This window comes from Heterodontus francisci, chromosome 45, assembly GCF_036365525.1.
Source record: "Heterodontus francisci isolate sHetFra1 chromosome 45, sHetFra1.hap1, whole genome shotgun sequence".
Lineage (NCBI taxonomy): Eukaryota > Metazoa > Chordata > Chondrichthyes > Heterodontiformes > Heterodontidae > Heterodontus > Heterodontus francisci.
In genome coordinates, this window is record NC_090415.1 from 12,211,292 (window position 1) to 12,231,868 (window position 20,577).

General features: G+C 41.5%; 1 protein-coding gene and 1 long non-coding RNA gene across 2 annotated transcripts in view; one reads left to right on the plus strand and one right to left on the minus strand.

Annotated features, from left to right (window-relative positions):
- Positions 1 to 20,577, plus strand: part of LOC137356480 (uncharacterized) — a 43,191-nt gene that overhangs the window by 268 nt on the left and 22,346 nt on the right. Inside the window, exon 2 of the long non-coding RNA XR_010971085.1 lies at positions 8,529 to 8,622. This is a non-coding gene — a long non-coding RNA (uncharacterized lncRNA). The remainder of the gene's footprint in view (positions 1 to 8,528; positions 8,623 to 20,577) is intronic.
- Positions 491 to 937, minus strand: LOC137356301 (histone H2B 7-like). Its single transcript, XM_068022175.1, has one exon. It carries the CDS (start codon positions 935 to 937, stop codon positions 557 to 559), a length of 381 nt encoding a protein of 126 aa, XP_067878276.1. The 3' UTR covers positions 491 to 556.

Genomic DNA, 20,577 nt, shown 5'->3' on the forward strand with positions numbered 1-20,577 from the left:
TTGTTTTCACTCAACATGTCAGTCTCTGGTTTGGAGGCCTCACCTGTGTTCTGTACCAATCAGACGTCTCACCAGCGGCTGAAAGACTCATTCACAGCATTTTTTAACCGGACACATTTCAGGTCAATCTTCGTAATTATACTGTCTCACTGGTTATAGATTGATCCCTTTTCGTGGGAGACAAAAGCGGAGCATAGATTTTCTGTGTCACCGGTTAGAGACTGAGGGTGCCTAAACCAACGGGGTTTCTTCATGTGCTTATTCGTAAAGATAGCCAAACTTCAACACGGCAACCAAGTAACTGAGAACATCTTTAAATCATGCGTTAAATCAGCTTTCATTTTCGAAATATAGCAAAGGGGCCGAATGAATCTGTATTAACCTGAACTGATTTAAACAGAGATTTACAACCGCCATCAAAAATTTGCAGATTATTCGTATTAACATAAAAAGAATTCGATAATCATGATGATGTTGTAGCTATTTCAGAGAAGTTGTGGGTGGCTCTTAAAAGAGCCTTTTTTGTATATTGTGTTTTTCAGTCCATGGCGGATATTTACTTGGAGCTGGTGTACTTGGTGACCGCCTTTGTACCTTCCGACACGGCGTGTTTGGCCAGCTCCCCGGGCAGCAGCAGGCGCACGGCGGTCTGGATCTCCCGGGAGCTGATGGTGCTGCGTTTGTTGTAATGGGCCAGGCGGGAAGCCTCACCCGCGATTCGCTCGAAAATATCATTCACAAACGAATTCATGATGCTCATGGCCTTGGAGGAGATGCCGGTGTCAGGGTGAACCTGCTTCATCACTTTGTACACGTAGATGGAGTAACTTTCTTTCCTGGATCTTCTCCGTTTCTTGCTGCCCTTCGTTGGCGCCTTCTTCTGAGTTTTCTTGGCGCCTTTCTTGGAACCTGCTGCAGTTTTCTTGTCATCAACCATGATCACGATCAACTTCAGACACAGAATAACTGAAATTTCGCTCCAAGCTCGCATTTTATAGACATCCCCAGAACCCTATGCTAATGAAGGATGGGAGAAGACCATGCTCATGATTGGCTGGTTTACAATGATGTCACTGCCTGATGTTGGGCGGCACAGTGGCGCAGTGGTTCGCACCGCAGCCTCACAGCTCCAGTGACCCGAGTTCAATTCCAGGCGCTGCCTGTGTGGAGTTTGCAAGTTCTCCCTGTGTCTGCGTGGTTTTCCTCCAGGTGCTCCGGTTTCCTCCCACATGCTGGTTGATAGGTTAATTGGCCATTATAAAAATAGGTGGGAATGTGGTAGGAATATGGAATTAGTGTAGGATTAGTATAAATGGGTGGTTGATGGTCGGCACAGACTCGGTGGGACGAAGGGCCTGTTTCAGTGCTGTATCTCAAACTAAAACTAAAAGCTAAATCTGTCTGATTGGATATCTAAAGTAACCAATCACACTTCATGCCTATCACAGCCACAAACTGACGCAGCAGTCAGATCGTCCAACCCCCTTTGCCCGTCCTTAACCATGACTTTCTCAGTCCCTCTGCCTCTTCATCCATTTCCATTTTGCTGGTACGAACACGTCTATTTTTTCACTCTGTACATATAATTTCTCGACACTTCCATTCCTTATCAGGATGTACCGGCCTGCTGCACTTCCCTCCATCACCAGGACGGAACCGTCCAGTATAGTTGGGGTCAGACATGGGCAAGTGCAAGTATTGAAGTGCAAGTCTTTAAATCTACGTTGCGCGCCAAATAGGTTTGGTCAGCTGCAGCCACAAGTAACCACATGAAAGATTTATATAGTGGCAATTACATAATTCTGGCTGAAACTAGGCGAGGCATGGGAACTTATTATTACTGGCTACAAATATTCAGCAAGACAGGTCTGAAAAAATATGGAGGGTTGTGGAGTGGAAAGAGTTGATCAAATATAATATGATAACACTGGCAGCGATGATGTTTTTGAGTTATTAACAAAAGAATCTATTTGGTCATATATACGGAATATGGCAGGAGGAAATGCATGAACATTCTGGGTCGTGTCATGTTTGTCTTTCCCTGCAGGACATGTGAGTGTGGGTCTCATTCTGTGTCTATCAGTATGTGATATTTAACTGTGGCTTTTACCCCGTATTGGGCAATCTATGGTCAATGATTTTGTGATTTAATTCAGTAATTTCAATCTTCAATAGGTGATTGTTTTTTTTTTCTTTCTCTGTAACATTCAGTTTCTAAGTGGGTGATTATGAGTTTTGTTCTGTACCTATGAGCTTCTACTGAGTGAGTGTGGGTTTTGCTATGTATCTGTTAATATCTGATTTTGAAGTCTGGGCATTTCTCTTTATCTGTTAATTTCTGAATTGTGAATTTGGATTTTAATCTGCACCTGTCAGTTTCTGGTATGAAAGGTTGTTTGATTTTGTCTCTGTACCTGTTAGTAAGTGACATTTTTGTGTAGCTTTACACAGCACATGTTAATTGATGACATGTCAGCATTGTTTTCACTCGACATGTCAGTCTCTGGTTTGGAGACCTCACCTGTGTTCTGTACCCATCAGACGTCTTCATATAAGGATGGGTTTTAACCTGTTCCTTTCAATCTGTTGTATGTAAGTACTGTTTATTATCTGTATCTGTAAGTTTCTGATGAATGAATGTGGACTGTATCACGTCCCTGTCAGTGGTTCATTAAGAGATATTTTACACTGTACCTGCCTGTTCTGATATGTGAGTGTGGGTTGTGATCTACGGCTGGCCGTTTCTGGTATGAGACATGAGCATTGTTTTTACTCTGTGCATGTTAGCCTCAAGTGCAGAAGCTGGGTTTAATAGTACAGCTCACTCTCTGCTGTATGATTATGGATTTTCATCTGGACAAGTTAATTTCTGGTACGGGCATGTGAATTTTATTCTCTATGCCAATTTATGGTATGTGATTATGTGTTCTTTCTGTTCTGTCAGTTTCTGCTGAACTGTATGGTGGATTTGCTTTCAATCTGCCAAGTTCTGCGATGTGAATGTTGGTATTACTTTGTATTTGTCATCGAGAGATAGAGTCATAGAGTTATACAGCACAGAAACAGGCCCTTGGACACATTGATGGCCGGCACAGGCACAATCAGTGATCTATTCTAATCCCATTTTCCAGCACTTGGCCCATCGCCTTGTATGCTATGGCCTTTCAAATGTATATCTAAATACTTCTTAAATGTTGTGTGGGGTCCTGCCTCTACCACCCCTTTCAGGTAATGTGTTCCAGATTCCAACCACCATCTGGGTGAAAATGAAAAAAGAACAATCCTCAAATCCCCTCTAAACCTCCTGCTTCTTACATTAAATCATGGCTGATCTGTTTCTGACTTGAATTCCACACTCCTATCTACTCCCAATAATCTTTGATTCCCTTGCCTAACAAGAATCTATCAAGACCTGACTGAAAAAATAATATATTCAGTGACACCGCCCCCACCACCTTCTAAAGCACTGAATTTCAAAGTCTCACAAACCTCAGAGGGATAAAAAAAATCTCCTCATCTCGTTCCTAAAAGTGTGACCCATACTTTTAAAGCAGCGCCCCCGATTTCTGAACTCATCCACAAGAGGAAACATCCTTTCCCCATCCACCTTGTCAAGACCATTCAGGATCTTATACACTACAATCAAGTCTCCCCTCACTCTTCTGAACTCCAGTGAAAACTAACCCAGTCTGTCCAACCTTTCCTCATAAGACATCCACTCAATCCAGGTATCAATCTAATAAACCTCCTCTGAAACACCTCCAACACATTTACTTCCTTCCTTAAATATGGAGACCAAAACTGCACACAGTATTCGAGCTGTGGTCTCACCGAAGCCCCGTATAACTGAAGCATAACATCCTTCGATTAATTTTCAATTCCTGTTTTAATAAAGGATAACTTTCCAATTCCCTTTGTGATTTGCCACACCTGCATACTAACTTTTTGTGACTCAAGCACAAGAACACCTGGATCCCTCTGCACCTCAGAATTCTGCAGTCATTCTCCACAGATACTCAGCAGGCCTGCCAGCATCTGTGGAGACAGAAACAGAGATAACCATTCAGGTCAATGGTCTTTCATCAGAAAGGTCCGTTCTGATCGAAGGTCATTGACCTGAAATGTTAACTCACTTTCTCTCTCTACAGGTGCTGCCAGACTTGCAGATTATTTCCAGCATTTTCTGTTTTTATTTCCACTGTACATCGTATATTCTGGCAAATGAATGTGTGATCAATCTTTAACCTTTGGTTTCTGATCTGTAAATGTGGATTTTACCTAGCATGTTGTCCGTTACTGCAATGCAAATATCTGTTTTATTCTGTAACATTTTGTTTGTGGTAATTGATTGTGGGTTTTACTCTGCATCAGCCAGTCTCTGTAATGTGAATGTGGCTTTTGTCTGTGCATGATTTGTGAGTATGTGTTTTACTTTCCCTGTATGTTTCTCAATGTGGATTTTGCTATGTACCTCAGTTACTTTATGTGTATATGTTGTATTCTGTTTCTGTGCATGTATGGTGAGTGTAACATTTCCCCTGTATCTATCAGAATCACTCTTGTGAGGATGGTCATTATTCTGTACTTGTTAGTTTATGGTAGTGCTTGATTTACACTTTTACAGTCACTCTCTGATATGCTACTATACAGTTTACTCTGCACTTGTCAGATTCTGCTATGTGATATTGTCTTTTATCTATCTGTCTGTGTCTGGTATCCTATTGCAAGTTGTACTGTATACCCATCAGCTTCTGGTATTTAAGTATGAGGTTCACATTGTATCTTTCATCTTGTTCTGTGTGAATCTGCTTCTGCCTTGAACTGACAGTTTCTACTCTGTGAGTGTACATTTGAAGGGTGCTTGTTAACTTCTGCTAAATAGATGATAGTTTTACTCTGTGCATGTCAGTCACTGCAATGGGAAGTTGGGATTCATGCTGTATCTGCCATTTGATTTATTGATCTCTTCTGGTTTTTGGCTGGCCCATAGAAGACAGAGGGTGGTAGTAGATGGAAAGTATTCAGCATGGAGCTCGGTGACCAGTGGTGTTCCGCAGGGATCTGTTCTGGGACCTCTGCTCTTTGTGATTTTTATAAATGACTTGGATGAGGAAGTGGAAGGCTGGGTTAGCAAGTTTGCCGATGACACGAAGATTGCTGGAGTTGTGGATAGTGTGAAAGGCTGTTGTAGGTTGCAACGGGACATTGACAGGATGCAGAGCTGGGCTGAGAAGTGGCAGATGGAGTTCAATCTGGAAAAGTGTGAAGTGATTCATTTTGGAAGGTCGAATTTAAATGCAGAATACAGGCTTAAAGACAGGATTCTTGGAGGTGTGGAGGAACAGAGGGATCTTGGGGTCCATTTCCATAGATCGCTCAAAGTTGCCACCCAAGTTGATAGGGTTGTTAAAAGGCGTATGGTGTGTTGGCTTTCATTAACAGGGGGATTGAGTTTAAGAGCCGCGAGGTTATGCTGCAGCTCTATAAAGCCCTGGTTAGACCACACTTGGAATATTGTGTTCAGCTCTGAACGCCTCATTGTAGGAAGGATGTGGAAGCTTTAGAGAGGGTGCAGAAGAGATTTACCAGGATGCTGCCTGGACTGGAGGGCATGTCTTACGAAGGAAGGTTGATGGAGCTAGGGCTTTTCTCATTGGAGCAAGGAAGGATGAGAGGTGACTTGATAGAGGGGTACAAGATGATGAGAGGCATAGATAGAGTGGATAGCCAGAGACTTTTTCCCAGGGTGGAAAGGGCTATCACCAGGGGGCATAATTTTAAGGTGATTGGAGGAAGGTTTCGGGGAGATGTCAGAGGTAGGGTCTTTACACAGAGATTGGTGGGTGCGTGGAATGCACTGCCAGTGCTGGTAGTAGAAGCAGATACATTAGGAGCATTTAAGCGACTCTTGGATAGGTACATGGATGATAGTAGAAAGAAGGGTATGCAGGTAGTTTGATCTTAGAGTAGGTTAAAGGTTCGGCACAACATCGTGGGCCGAAGGGCCTGTACTGTTTAGTTTAGTTTAGAGATACAGCACTGAAACAGGCCCTTCGGCCCACCGAGTCTGTGCCGACCATCAACCACCCATTTATACTAATCCTACACTAATCCCATATTCCTACCACATCCCCACATGTCCCTATATTTCCCTCCCACCTACCTATACTCGGGGCAATTTATAATGGCCAATTAACCTATCAACCTGCAAGTCTTTGGCATGTGGGAGGAAACCGGAGCACCCAGAGGAAACCCACGCAGACACAGGGAGAACTTGCAAACTCCACACAGGCAGTACCCAGAATTGAACCCGGGTCGCTTGAGCTGTGAGGCTGCGGTGCTAACCACTGCGCCACTGTGCTGTACTGTTCTATACCCCGTATCCTGAGACTGTGACCCCTGGTTCTGGACTCCCCAGCCATCGGGAACATCCTCCCTGCATTCAGCATGAATCCTGTTAGAATTTTATTGGTTTCCATGAGATCCCCTCTCATTCTTCTAAACCAAAGTAAATGTAGGCCTACTTGACCCAATCTCTCCTCGTACATCAATCCTGCCATCCCAGGAACCAAGGCGAGAACAAAATTCTTAAGATAAATAGACCAAAACTACACACAATACGGTGGCACAGTGGTTAGCACCACAGCCTCACAGCTCTAGCGACATGGGTTTGGTTCTGGGTACTGCTTGTGCAGAGTTTGCAAGTTCCTCCTGTGACCATGTGGGTTTCCGCCGGGTGCTCTGATTTTCTCCCACAGCCAAACACTTGCAGCTTGATAGGTAAATTGGCCATTGTAAATTTCCCCGAGGATAGGTTGGTGGTAGGGAAGGTGGGTAGAGGTAGGGAATATGGGATTAATGTAGGATTAGTATAAATAGGTGATTGTTGGTCGGATGGGGTTAATGTAGGATTAGTATAAAAATGGGTGGTGGTTGGTCAGCACAGACTCGGTTGCCCAAAGGGCCTGGTTCAGTGCTGTATCACTCTATGACTCTAAATACTCCAGATGAGTCTCACCAAGGCCTTGTATAACTGCAGTAAGACATCTGTGCTCCTGTACTCAAATCCTCTTGCAACGAAGGCCAACATACCATTTTCCTTCCTAATTGCTTGCTGCACCTGAATGCTTGCTTTCAGCGACTGGTGTACAAGGACACCCAGGTCTCGTTGCACCTCCCCCTTTCCCTATCTATCACTATTCAGATAATAATCTGCTTTACTGTTTTAAAACCAAAGTGGATAACTTCACTTTTATCCAATTTATATTTCATCTGCCACACAGTTGCCTACTCACCCAACTTGTCCAAATCACAATGGAGCCTTTTGCATCCTCCTCACAGCTCACAATCCCCCCCCACAAACCCCACCCCCAGCTCTGTGTCATCTGCAAACCTGGAAATGTGACATTTACTTCCCTCACCCAAGTCTGTAAGATATATTGTGAATAGCTGGGGCTCAAGCACAGTTTCCAGCAGTACCCCACTGGACCCTGCCTGCCACCCAGAAATATACCCATTTATTCCTACTCTGTTTCCTGTCTGTCAACTAATTCCCAATCCCTGCCAGTATATTACCCCCAATCCCATGTGCTTTAATTTTGCACACTAACCTCTTATGTCGGACTTTGTCAAAAGCCTTCTGAAAATCCAAATGCACCACATCCACTAGTTCTCCGTTATCGAGTCTGCTAGTTACATCCTCAAAAAACTCCAATGGATTTGTTAAGCATGACTTCTCTTTCGTAAAACTATCACATCCTGTATAATAGACTCCAGCATTTTCCCCACTACTGATGTAAGGTTCATTCGTCTGTAATTCCTTTTTTTTCTCTCCCTCCTTGTTTTAAATAGTGGGGTTACATTTTCCACCCTCCAATCTGTACGAACTGCTCCAGAGTCTACAGAATTTTGGAATATCCGGTACTTCATATGTATCTCAGGCATTGTGGTGACAACTCTTTGTTTCACACGTTAATGTATCAATATGTGTTTACTTGTGTTTAATTTAAAATATGGATTAATGATGTTTTATTGCTGTAGGTTTTATTCAATTCTTGTTTGTGAGTTGTAGCTTTTTATCCAATTTGTATCTCTGCAAAAGCAATTGTGAATGACAATCTTTCAATTTTAGAGTATGACCTGACATGTAATGTCAAATTCCATCAGTTTGTAGTAAATGAACTAATCCTGTATGTTTTTGTCTGACCCTTAGTGACATGTTTACACTGGTGTGTAATTTGTAGCTCAGTTTATATTGTGGGGTATGTTATTGGGATTCATTCTGTAGCTTTCAATCAGGTACATTTTGTCTGTTCTGTTTAAGATTTGGTATTTGAATTGTAGCCAAGGTGACACAGTGTATTTAAATCAGATAATGTGTGTGTTTTTGGACTGTGATTCATGTATCTACCAGTCAGTTGGAGGGAAATAGAAACAAATACTATCTCTATGCTCTGTTTGACTATTGGATTGATAATGTGTCTCTTTGGGATCAGTCTGGGTCTGACTACTTCTTTTGTTTGTTACAGTGGAAATGATGACCTGACCGTGTCACTGTAGTTTGTGACTGATACTGTACCTAATATGTGTTGGAACGAGCTGGAGGTACGTTTCCATCTATTGGTGAGTCATGACTTTCATTCTGGTTCCTTCGAGTGTTTGCCTGGCAGATAAAAAAGGTAACTCTTACACTTGAAGAACAGGTGAGTGAGAAGACACAAAAATGATCAATGTAATATTTTCAATATTAATCATTCTGAGCAATCACAAAAGGAAAGTTCACACATAAGCAGTGTCAGTGTCTGAGTTCACTGCAGTACTGCAGCACTCTGCTTCTGTTTCCCAGGTATTTGGAGCAGTTTTACAGCAATTTTGTGACATTCCGAAACAACCCATGCCCCGCAGTGCTCAATGACTCGGACGACTCAATGGAGAAGTGACATTTGCACAAGCCAGAGTTCTATTTCCATGTCCAATTGTTCAATGGACAAGAAGTAATAACTGTTTAAAAAAGTGTCCTTAATCTCCTCCTGATCCTGCAATAGACAGTCTTTGAAAATCTGCCGTGTCTACATTATTCAGCCATTTTTTTTTCGCCATTCATAGCGAGATACAGTACCTAAACAGGCCCTTCAGCCCATCGAGTCCATGTTGACCACCAAGCACCCATTTATACCAATCCTATATTAATCCCATTTTCCCTCTCACGTCCCCACTATTCTCCTTCAACATACCTACACTAGGGGCATTTTATTTTAACAATGGCTAATTTGCCTATCAACTTGCAAGTCTTTGGCATGTGGAAGGAAACCAGAGCACCCAACGGAAACCCATGCAGTCACAGGGAAAACTTGCAAAATCCACACAAGCAGGGTGAAGAACCGGACCAATGTCACTGGAGCTGTGAGGTTGCGGTGCTAGTCACTGTGCCACTCTGCCACCCACTTCACTATCCAACAACAACAAACAGTGAGATATTGAATCCGAACCAGGAACATTCATTACAGTTTGGAGAGAGAAATCAGCAATGATTTTGGAAAAGGGAGTTCATCATATTCTGTCTCTCTCTCCCTGTCCAGACAGTGCCCGAGAAAGACCTCTCCCTTTCCCCTGGCTCACTCCATGTTCCTGGACCAGTTCCTGCTTTACAGTGCATATTACAAACAGTCCCCCAGTCCTGCTGAATTAGCAGAAGTAGACCATTCAGCCGCTCGAGCTTGCTCCGCTGTTCAATTTGTTCATGGCTGATCAATTTCTGAGTTGAATTCCACACTCCCATCTATGCCTGATAATCTTTGATTCCCTTGCCTAACAAGAATCTATCTACCCCTGCCTTAAAAATATTCAATTATCCCACCTCCACCACCTTCTGAGGCAGAGAATTCCAAAGTTGCACAACCCTCGGAGAGAAAAAAATCTAATCTCTGTCCTAAAATGGTGACCCCAAATTCGAAAACAGCACCCCCGAGTTCTGAACTCATCCACAAGAGGAAACATCCTTTCCCCATCCACTTGTCAAGACCATTCAGGATGTTATACACTTCAATCAAGTCTCCCCTCACTCTTCGAAACTCCAGTGAAGAAAAGCCCAGTCTGTCCAACCTTTCCTCATAAGACAACCCACTCATTCCAGGTATCAATCTAATAAACCTCCTGTGAAACACCTCCAACACATTTACTTCCTTCCTGAAATATGGAGACTAAAACTGCACGCAGTATTCAAGATGTGGTCACACCAATGCCCTGTATAACTGAAGCATAACATTCTTCCATTTATTTTCAATTCCTCTCATGATAAAGGATAGTATTCCATTTTCCTTCTTGATGACTTGCTGTACCTGCATACTAACTTTTCATGACTCATGCACCAGAACACCTAGATCCCTCTGCACCTCGGAATTATGCAGTTGTTCTCCATTTAAGTAATACTTTGTTTTTTTAATCTTCCTGACAAAGTGAACAACTTCACATTTTTTCACATTACACTTCATCTGCCAGATTTCTGACCACTCACTCAACCATCTATCAAGGTCTGCAACCTCCTTATGTCCTCTCCACAACACACTTTCCTACCGATCTGTGTGTCATCTGCAAATTTAACTGCCATGCCATTGCTCCCCTCATCTAGGTCATGGATATAAAGTGTAAAATGTTGTGGGCCCAGCACAGACCCCTGTGTTACTCCACTTATCACATCCTCCCGATCAGAATGTTTTCTGTCAGCCAGCCAATCTTCTATCCATGCTAATTATGTTACCCACTACACCATGAACTCCTGCTTTGCACAATAACCTTTCATGTGACACCTTGACAAAGGCCTTCTTGAAAACCAAATACTGTATGTCAATGGGCTCCCCTTTATCCCCAGTGCATTTTCCTCCTTGAAAGAACTCTAATACTTTGATTAACCATGATTTCCCTTTCACATAGCCATGCTGAACATTTCCAATGACCTTGTATTTTTCCATATGCCCAGCTATAGCCTCCTTAATGATCAATTCTAACGCCTTCCCTGAATCAGGGGTCAAGCTAACTGGCCTATAGTTACCCAATTTCTGCCTCCCCACCTTCTTGAATAGAAGGGTTATATTTGCTACTTTCCAGTCTGATGGAACCTTTCTAGAATCTAGCGAATCTTGAAAAAATAACGAATCAACTGCTTCAGCAGCCATAACTTTAAGGACCCGAGGATGAAGCCCATCAGGACCCAGAGACTTGTCAGCCAGCAGCTCCATCAGTTTACTCAGTACCACTTGACTGGTGATTGTAACTTCACCAGGTTCCTCTCTTCCTTCCACCTCCTGATTTACTGCTGTTACTGAAATATTTTGTGTATCCTCCAGTGAAGACAGAAGCCAAATAATTGTTCATTTCAACCACCATTTCCTTATTATCGACTATTAACTCCCCATTCTCATTCTCTAAAGGACCAACACTCACTTTACTTACACTTTTCCTTTTTAAATACCTATGGAAACTCTTGCTATCTGTTTTTACATTTCTAGCTAGTTTGCTGTCATAATCTAATTTATCTTCCCCTGATTAACCTTTCAGTCATTCTCTGCCATTCATTATATTGTAACCAATCATCTGACCTGCCACTCGTCTTTGCACAATTATATGCTTTTTCCTTAAGGTTGAGGCTATCCTTAACTTCTTTAGTTAACAATGGATGGTGGGTCCTCCCCTTGGAATTTTACTTTACTGTAGGTATATAATTCCTTTGAGTTTTCAGAAATATCGCATTCAATGTCTGCTACTGCTTCTCTATTGATTTATCTCCTAGCCTAGTAACCCAGTTCAATTCAGCTAGTTCAGCTTTCATGCCCACATAGTTGTCCTTATTTAAGTTTAAAATACTAGTCTTAGACCCACTCCTCTCAATTTCAAACTGGATGCAAAATTCAGTCATATTGTGATTGCTGCTACCTCGAGGTGTCTTTACACTGAGGTCATTAATTAATCCTGTCAAATTACACAATACCAAATCTAATATAACCTGGTTCCAGAATGTACTGCTCAAAGAAACTATCTCAAAAGCATTCTATGAACTCCTCGTCCAGGCTGCTATAACCAATCCCATTTTTCCAGTTTATATGTTGAATAAAATCCCCATTATTATTTCCATCCCTTTATCACAAGCATCCAAAATTTGTTCTTGTATACTTCACCCTACATTGTCATTATTGCTCGGTGGCCAGTACACAACTCCTACTAGTGACTTCTTTCCCCGACTATTCCTCATTGTCACCCAAACCGATTCTACATCCTGATCTCCGGAACCAAGGTCATCTCTAACTATTGCACCAATGCCATCCTTGATTAACAGTGCAACCCCTTCACCTTTATCTAACTTCCTATTCTTCTTGAATGCTGTATACCCCTCAATATTCAGGACCCAACCATTGTTATCTTGCAACCATGTCTCTGTAATGGTTATTATATCATATTGATTTACTTCAATGTGCACTATCTGTTCCTCTACCTTGTTATGAATGCGATGTGCATTCACATACAGAGCCTTATATTTTTGTTATCTTTGTAACACCTCATGTTGACTGTTGCTGTGTTCTTCGGTTTTTTTCTCTCTGTCCCTTCCACCATTCACTGGTCTTCATTTCCCATATTACTATTCTGCTCTCTTACCTTGATTCTACCCCTTGATTTGTTGCACCTACCCAAGCTTGATCACTTTACCCCTTTGTTTCATTCAAAGCCCTCTCTACTTCCCTAGTTATGCAGTTTGCCAGAAAACTGGTCCCAGCATGTTTACCTCTCAATTCCCAAGTCTACAATTTATCTCTGTCAGTTTCTGATTTTGAGTGTGAGTAAATCTGTACCTGTTTTATGTGAGAACCGTCTTATTCTGTATCTTTCAGATTTTGATGTGTCTGTGTGTCTGGCTTGTACTTTGTCCCCATCAGTTTAGGGTATGTGAGTGTGGATTTGACTGTTAATATTACATTCTTGGGAATATGAGTGAGCGTTCACACTTCATCTTTGATAGTAGGCCAATTTAAGGTTTAATCTGTGCCCTTAAATTTCTAATGTGTAGCTGTGGTTTTTATCCTGTCGCTGTCACTATCTGTTATAAGAGTAAGGGGTACATTCTGGTTTTTGATTGTGGATTTTTCACCACATCTCTACATTGTCTCGGATGTGAATGTGATTTTTGTGTACATGCCAGTTTCTGATATATGGCTCTGAGGTTTAATTTGTACATGTCATTCTCTGGTATGTGACTGCCAATTTTATTCTGAACCTCTCAGTTTCCTTTACCTGTGTGCGAGTTTTAGTCTGTATCTGTCAGTATCTGGTATATGAATCTTCTTCCTTATGCGTATGTTTTGTTCTGTATTTGTCAGTGTCTGAAGTGCCAATTGTTAGGTTTTCTTTGTCCCTGTCACACTCTGTTATGCATCACAGACTTTCCCTCTCTAACTGTAAATTTTTTACAATTCACTGTGGATTTCACTCTGTGTCTGTCAGTCTCTGGTAGTTAAGTGTGGTTTTTATACTTCATCTCCTAATTTCTGATATGTGAATGGAGATTTTAATCTGTACCTTTTGGCTTCTAGTGTGCGAGTCTGTGTTTCAATCTGTATCTACCAGTTTCTCAATGTGAGGGTGGCATTTATTCTGTACCAGTTACTTTCTGAAATGTGTGAAGATTTCAATCTTTCCCTGTCAGTTTCTGGTATGTGAATGTGGGTTTATTCTGGATCTTTCAAATCTTTGGAATTTGAGTACGTGCTTTATCCTATACCTTTTTGCTTCTGTTAAGTGAATGAAGGATTAGATCTGTACCTGTCCATTGATAGTAAATGAATATCTGTTTTAGTCTGTACCTGGCAGTTTATGGCAAAGTAAGGTGGTTTATTTCTCTACCTGCCAGATTCTGATATGTGACTGTCGTTTTATTCTGTACCTGTTATTTTCTGTGATATGATTCTGGTTTTTGATCTGTACCTGTCAGTTGCTGTTACTTGACTGAGTTTCACTTTGCACCAGTTGGTTTCTGGTATGTGAGTGTCAGTTTTAAGTTGTACCTGTAAAGTTAAGGTATGACAGTGTGGGTTTGTTCTGTATCTTTCCAACACCAGTGTGTGATATGGGTTTTTTTTTCTCTGAATCTTGCGATTTCTGGTCTGTAAGTTTGTGTTCTTATCTGCATCTTACAGTTCCTTATAGGTGTCTGTGTGCACATTTCCTTTTTCTGCAGCTATCAACGTCTGCTACGTGAGTATGTGTAATGTGTGAAGACCAAGGCAAAATATTGGTATAAATTATTTGCCATTTCCCTGTTCCCCATTATCAGTTCTCCTTTTGCATCCTCTGAGGTCCCCTCACTCACTTTAGCTACTCTCGTTCTTTTTATATACCCGGAGAAGCTCTCGCTGTTTGTTTATATATTTCTTGCCAATTTACTGTCAGAATCAATGTTCCCCCTCTTTATTAATGTTTTAGTCATCCGTTGCTGATTCCTAAAATATTCCCAATCCCCTGGCCAGCCACTAGTTTTTGCCTCTTTGTATGCCTTAGTTTTTAATTGGATATTCTCCTTGGCAGCATTTATTAACCACAGATGGTTCATCCTTCTCTTTTTGACTGGGATAAATTTTTGCTCAGCATTATGAAATATCTGTTTAAATGTCTGCCACTGCTCATCCACTGACCTTCCCCTTAGTCCATTTTCCCAGCCTGCTTTAGACAACTCTTTCTTCATACCACAGCAATTGCCATTGTTTAAGTTGAGGACACTGGTTTGAGACCCGAGTTGCTCGCCCTCAAACTGAATTTGAAATTCTACCATGTTGTGATTGCTACCCCATAGAGGATCCTTAACTACAATATCTCTTGTTAATCCTATCACATTACACATTACTAGATCCAAAATAACCTGTTCCTGGGTATGTTCTGCAATGTATTGATCGAAGTAACAGTCCCTGATGTACTCGACAAATTCACCTTCCATATTACCTCTGCCAATCTGATTTGTCCAGTCAATATGCAGATTAAAATCACTCGTGACTATTGTAGCACCCTTCTTACACAGCTCCATTATTTCCCGATTTATACTTTGTCCTACAGTGAGACAGCTCTTCGGGGGCCTATGGATGACTCCCACCCGTGACTTCTTCCCTTTGCTATTCCTTATTTCCACCCAAACCGATTCCACATCATGATCTATTGCACCTATTTCACTACTCAACACCGTACTGATACCATCCTTTATTAACAAAGCTACCACCTCCTTTTCCTTTTTGCCTATTTTTCCAGAGCATTGTATATCCTTGAATATTGAGTTTCCAGTCTTGGTCACCCTGCAACTACGTCTCTGTAATAGCTATCAAGTCACATTCATTTAGTTCTATTTGTGCCCCCAACTGATCTATCTTGTTACAAATGCTGTGTGCATTCAGATAAAGAGGCTTTGACTTTTTATCATCATTATTCATTCTGGTTCTAATTTCTGCTGAACTCTGCTGCTTATATTAGCTGCACCTTCCTGTCATACTTTGATTACCGTTTGCCTCTTCACTACTCTGCACCTCTGTTCTCTCGTTCCTTTTTGATTTTTTAAACTTCCCTTCAATTGAACGCCACCCCCCACCCCACACTAATAAATTTAAAGTCCTATCTAGAACCCTAGTTATATGATTCGCCAGGACATTGGTCCCAGCATGGTCCAAATGAAGCCTGTCCCAGTGGAACAGCTCTCTCCTTCCCCAGTACTGGTGCCAGTGCCCCAGGAATTGGAACCCGTTTCTCCCACACCAATCTTTGAGCCATACGTTTACCTCGATAATCTGATTTACCCTACACCAATTTGCACGTTGCTCTGGTAGCATTCTGGAGAGTATTACCTTTCTGGTTCTGCTTCTTAATTTAGCCCCGAGCTGCTCATTGGCCCTCAGCAGAACCGGATTCCTTGTCCTACCGATGTGGACCAAGACAGCTGGATCCTTCCCCTCCCACTCCAAGTTACGTAGGCAACACAGCCTTTGGGACTCCCTGTTATTGATGCCAGAGAATGGAATCTATTCCCCTAAATCTGCAATCCCCTATTACTAATCTCCCCATTGAATAGCGCTCTGAACCACGGTGCTGTGGTCAGTTTGCTCATCCTCCCTGCAGCCTGTGCCCTCGTCCACACAGGGAGCAAGAAGCTCATACCTATTGGATAAGGGCTCATGATATGTATATGAATGTGGTCTACATTCTGGACTTTCAGTCTCTGGTCCTGTGTGTGAATGTAGGGTTTATTCTGAAGTTACTAATACTGTGTTTTTATACTGTGATTCATTCTCAATCTCTGAGACTCTGGTTCTATTTAAGTGTAGGATTCATTCTGCATCTATGTGTCTACGTGCTGGATGTGAGTGTGGGATCTTGCTGGATTCAGAAACAGAGAAAATAGGGACAGGAGTAGGTCATTTGACCCTGTGGGCGAGCTCCGCCATTCAAATAGGGATCATGGCTGTTTGTCTAATTCAGTGCCCTGTTCCCACATTCTCCCCATATCAGTTGATCACATTGGCATTAAGAAATATATCTATTTCCTTCTTGAATATATCTAATAACTCGGCCTCCACTGCCTTTTGCGGTAGAGAATTCCACAGGTTCACCACCCTCTGAGTGAAGAAATTTCTCCTCAACTCAGTTCTAAATGGCATACCCCGTATCCTGAGACTGTGACCCCTGGTTCTGGACTCCCCAGCCATCGGGAACATCCTCCCTGCATCCAGCATGATTAGTCCTGTTAGAATTTTATCGGTTTCTATGAGATCCCCTCTCATTCTTCTGAACTAAAGTGAATATAGGCCTACTTGACCCAATCTCTCCTCATATGTCAATCCTACCATCCCAGGAAACAAGGTGAGAACAACCTTCCTACGACAAAGAGACCAAAACTGCACACAATACTCCAGATGAGTCTCACCAAGGCCCTGTATAAATAACTGCAGTAAAACATCCTTGCTCCTGTACTTAAATCCTCTTGCAATGAAGGCCAACATACCATTCGCCTTCCAAACTGCTTGCTGCACCCAAATGCTTACTTTCACCCAGGTCTCGTTGTACATCCCCCTTTCCCAATCTATCACCATTCAGATAATAATCTGATTTTCTGATTTTAAAACCAAAGTGTTTTACCTCCCTTTTATCCACTTTATATTTCATCTGCCACGCATTTGCCTACTCACCTACCTTGTGCAAATCACATTGGGGGCCTCTTTGCATCCTCCTCACAGCTCACAATTCCACCCAAACCCCACCCCCAGCTCTGTGTCATCTGCAAACCTGGAAATGTTACTTTTATTTCCCTCACCCAAGTCATTCAGATATATTGTGAATAGTTGGGGTCCAAACACAGATCCCTGCAGTACCCCACTAGTCCCTGCCTGCCACCCAGAAAAAGACCCATTTATTCCTACTCTCTGCTTCCTGTCTGTCAACTAATTCCCAATCCCTGCCAGTAGTCTGCTGGTTACATCCTCAAAAAATCCAGTGAATTTGTTAAGCATGACTTCCCTTTCGTAAAACCCATGCTGACTTTGCCCAAACCTGTTTATGTTTTCTAGGTGTTCTGCAATCACATCCTTTATAATCGACTCTAGGTGTTCTGCTATCACATCCTTTATAATAGACTCTAGGTGTTCTGCTATCACATCCTTTATAATAGACTCTAGGTGTTCTGCTATCACATCCTTTATAATAGACTCTAGGTGTTCTGCTATCACATCCTTTATAATAGACTCTAGGTGTTCTGCTATCACATCCTTTATAATAGACTCTAGGTGTTCTGCTATCACATCCTTTATAATAGACTCTAGGTGTTCTGCTATCACATCCTTTATAATAGACTCTAGGTGTTCTGCTATCACATCCTTTATAATAGACTCTAGGTGTTCTGCTATCACATCCTTTACAATAGACTCTAGGTGTTCTGCCATCACATCCTTTATAATCGACTCTAGGTGTTCTGCCATCACATCCTTTATAATAGACTCTAGGTGTTCTGCCATCACATCCTTTATAATAGACTCTAGGTGTTCTGCTATCACATCCTTTATAATAGACTCTCGGTGTTCTGCCATCACATCCTTTATAATAGACTCTAGGTGTTCTGCTATCACATCCTTTATAATCGACTCTAGGTGTTCTGCCATCACATCTTTTATAATAGACTCTAGGTGTTCTGCCATCACATCCTTTATAATAGACTCTAGGTGTTCTGCTATCACATCCTTTATAATAGACTCTAGGTGTTCTGCCATCACATCCTTTATAATAGACTCTAGGTGTTCTGCCATCACATCCTTTACAATAGACTCTAGGTGTTCTGCCATCACATCCTTTATAATAGACTCTAGGTGTTCTGCCATCACATCCTTTATAATAGACTCTAGGTGTTCTGCCATCACATCTTTTATAATAGACTCTAGGTGTTCTGCCATCACATCCTTTATAATAGACTCTAGGTGTTCTGCTATCACATCCTTTATAATAGACTCTAGGTGTTCTGCCATCACATCCTTTATAATAGACTCTAGGTGTTCTGCCATCACATCCTTTACAATAGACTCTAGGTGTTCTGCCATCACATCCTTTATAATAGACTCTAGGTGTTCTGCCATCACATCCTTTATAATAGACTCTAGGTGTTCTGCCATCACATCTTTTATAATAGACTCTAGGTGTTCTGCTATCACATCCTTTATAATAGACTCTAGGTGTTCTGCTATCACATCCTTCATAATAGACTCTCGGTGTTCTGCCATCACATCCTTTATAATAGACTCTAGGTGTTCTGCTATCACATCCTTTATAATAAACTCTAGGTGTTCTGCTATCACATCCTTTATAATAGACTCTAGGTGTTCTGCTATCACATCCTTTATAATAGACTCTAGGTGTTCTGCTATCACATCCTTTATAATAGACTCTTGGTGTTCTGCTATCACATCCTTTATAATAGACTCTAGGTGTTCTGCTATCACATCCTTTATAATCGACTCTAGGTGTTCTGCTATCACATCCTTTATAATCGACTCTAGGTGTTCTGCTATCACATCCTTTATAATAGACTCTAGGTGTTCTGCTATCACATCCTTTATAATCGACTCTAGGTGTTCTGCTATCACATCCTTTATAATAGACTCTAGGTGTTCTGCTATCACATCCTTTATAATAGACTCTAGGTGTTCTGCTATCACATCCTTTATAATCGACTCTAGGTGTTCTGCCATCACATCCTTTATAATAGATTCCAGCAGTTTCCCCACTACCAATGTCCGGCTCCCTGGTCTGCAGTTCCCTGTGTTTTCTCTCCCTCCTTGTTTTAAATAGTGAGGTTACATTTTCCACCCTCCAATCTGTATGAACTGCTCCAGAGTCTACAGAATTTTGGAATATCCGGTACTTCATATGTATCTCAGGCATTGTGGTGACAACTCTTTGTTTAACACCTTAACATATCAATATGTGTTTACTTGTGTTTAATTTAAAATATGGATTAACAATATTTTATTGCTGTAGGTTTTATTCAATTCTTGTTTGTGAGTTGCAGCTTGGTATCCAATTTGTATCTCTGCAAAAGCAATTGTGAATGATGATCTTTCAATTTTAGAACATGACCTGATATTTAATGTCAATTTCCATCAGTTTGCAGAAAATGAATTAATCCTGTATGTTTTTGTCTGACCCTTAGTGACATGTTTGAACTGGTGTGTAATTTGTAGCTCAGTTTATATTGTGGGGTACGTTATTCTGTTATTCTGTAGCTTTCGATCAGGTACATTTTGTCTGTTCTGTTTAAGATTTGGTATTTGAATTGTAGCCAAGGCGACACAGTGTATTTAAATCTGATAATGTGTGTGTTTTTGAACTGTGATTGATGTATCTATCAGTCAGTTGGAGTGAAATAGAAACGACTACTGTCTCTAATGCTCTGTTTGACTATTGAATTGTTAATGTGTCTCTTGGGATCAGTGTGGGTCTGATACTTCTTTTGTTTGTTACACTGAAAATGATAACCTGACCGTGTCACTGTGCTTTGTGAATGATACTGTACCTAATATGTGTTGGAACGAGCTGGATGCACATTTCCTTCTGTCGAGGAGTCATGCCTTTCATTCTGGTTCCTTCAAGTGTTTGCCTGCAGGAAAAGAAAGGCAACTCTTATACTTGAATAACAGCTGAGTGAGAAGACAGAAAAGTGATCAAAGTAATCTTTTCAATAATAATCATTCTGAACAATCACAAAAGGAAAGTTAACAACACAAGCAGTGTCAGTGTCTGAGTCCACTGCAGTACTGCAGAACTCTGCTTCTACTTGCCAGGTATTTGGAGCAGTTTTATAACAATTTTGTGACATTCAGAAACACCCCAAGCCCCGCACTGCTCCATGAATTGGAATACCCGATCGAGTAGTGACATTTGTGTAAGCCAGATTTCTATTTCCATGTCCCATTGTTCAACGGACAACAAGTAAGCACTGTTTAAAATAGTGTCCTTAATCTTCTCACCTGGTCCCTTCAAATCTGCCGCATCTTTATTGTTCAGACAGATTTTCTG

Bases quoted from the DNA above. Each gene is read 5' to 3' on its own strand.
- LOC137356301 (XM_068022175.1), bottom strand. From the start codon at position 937: ATGGTTGATGACAAGAAAACTGCAGCAGGTTCCAAGAAAGGCGCCAAG.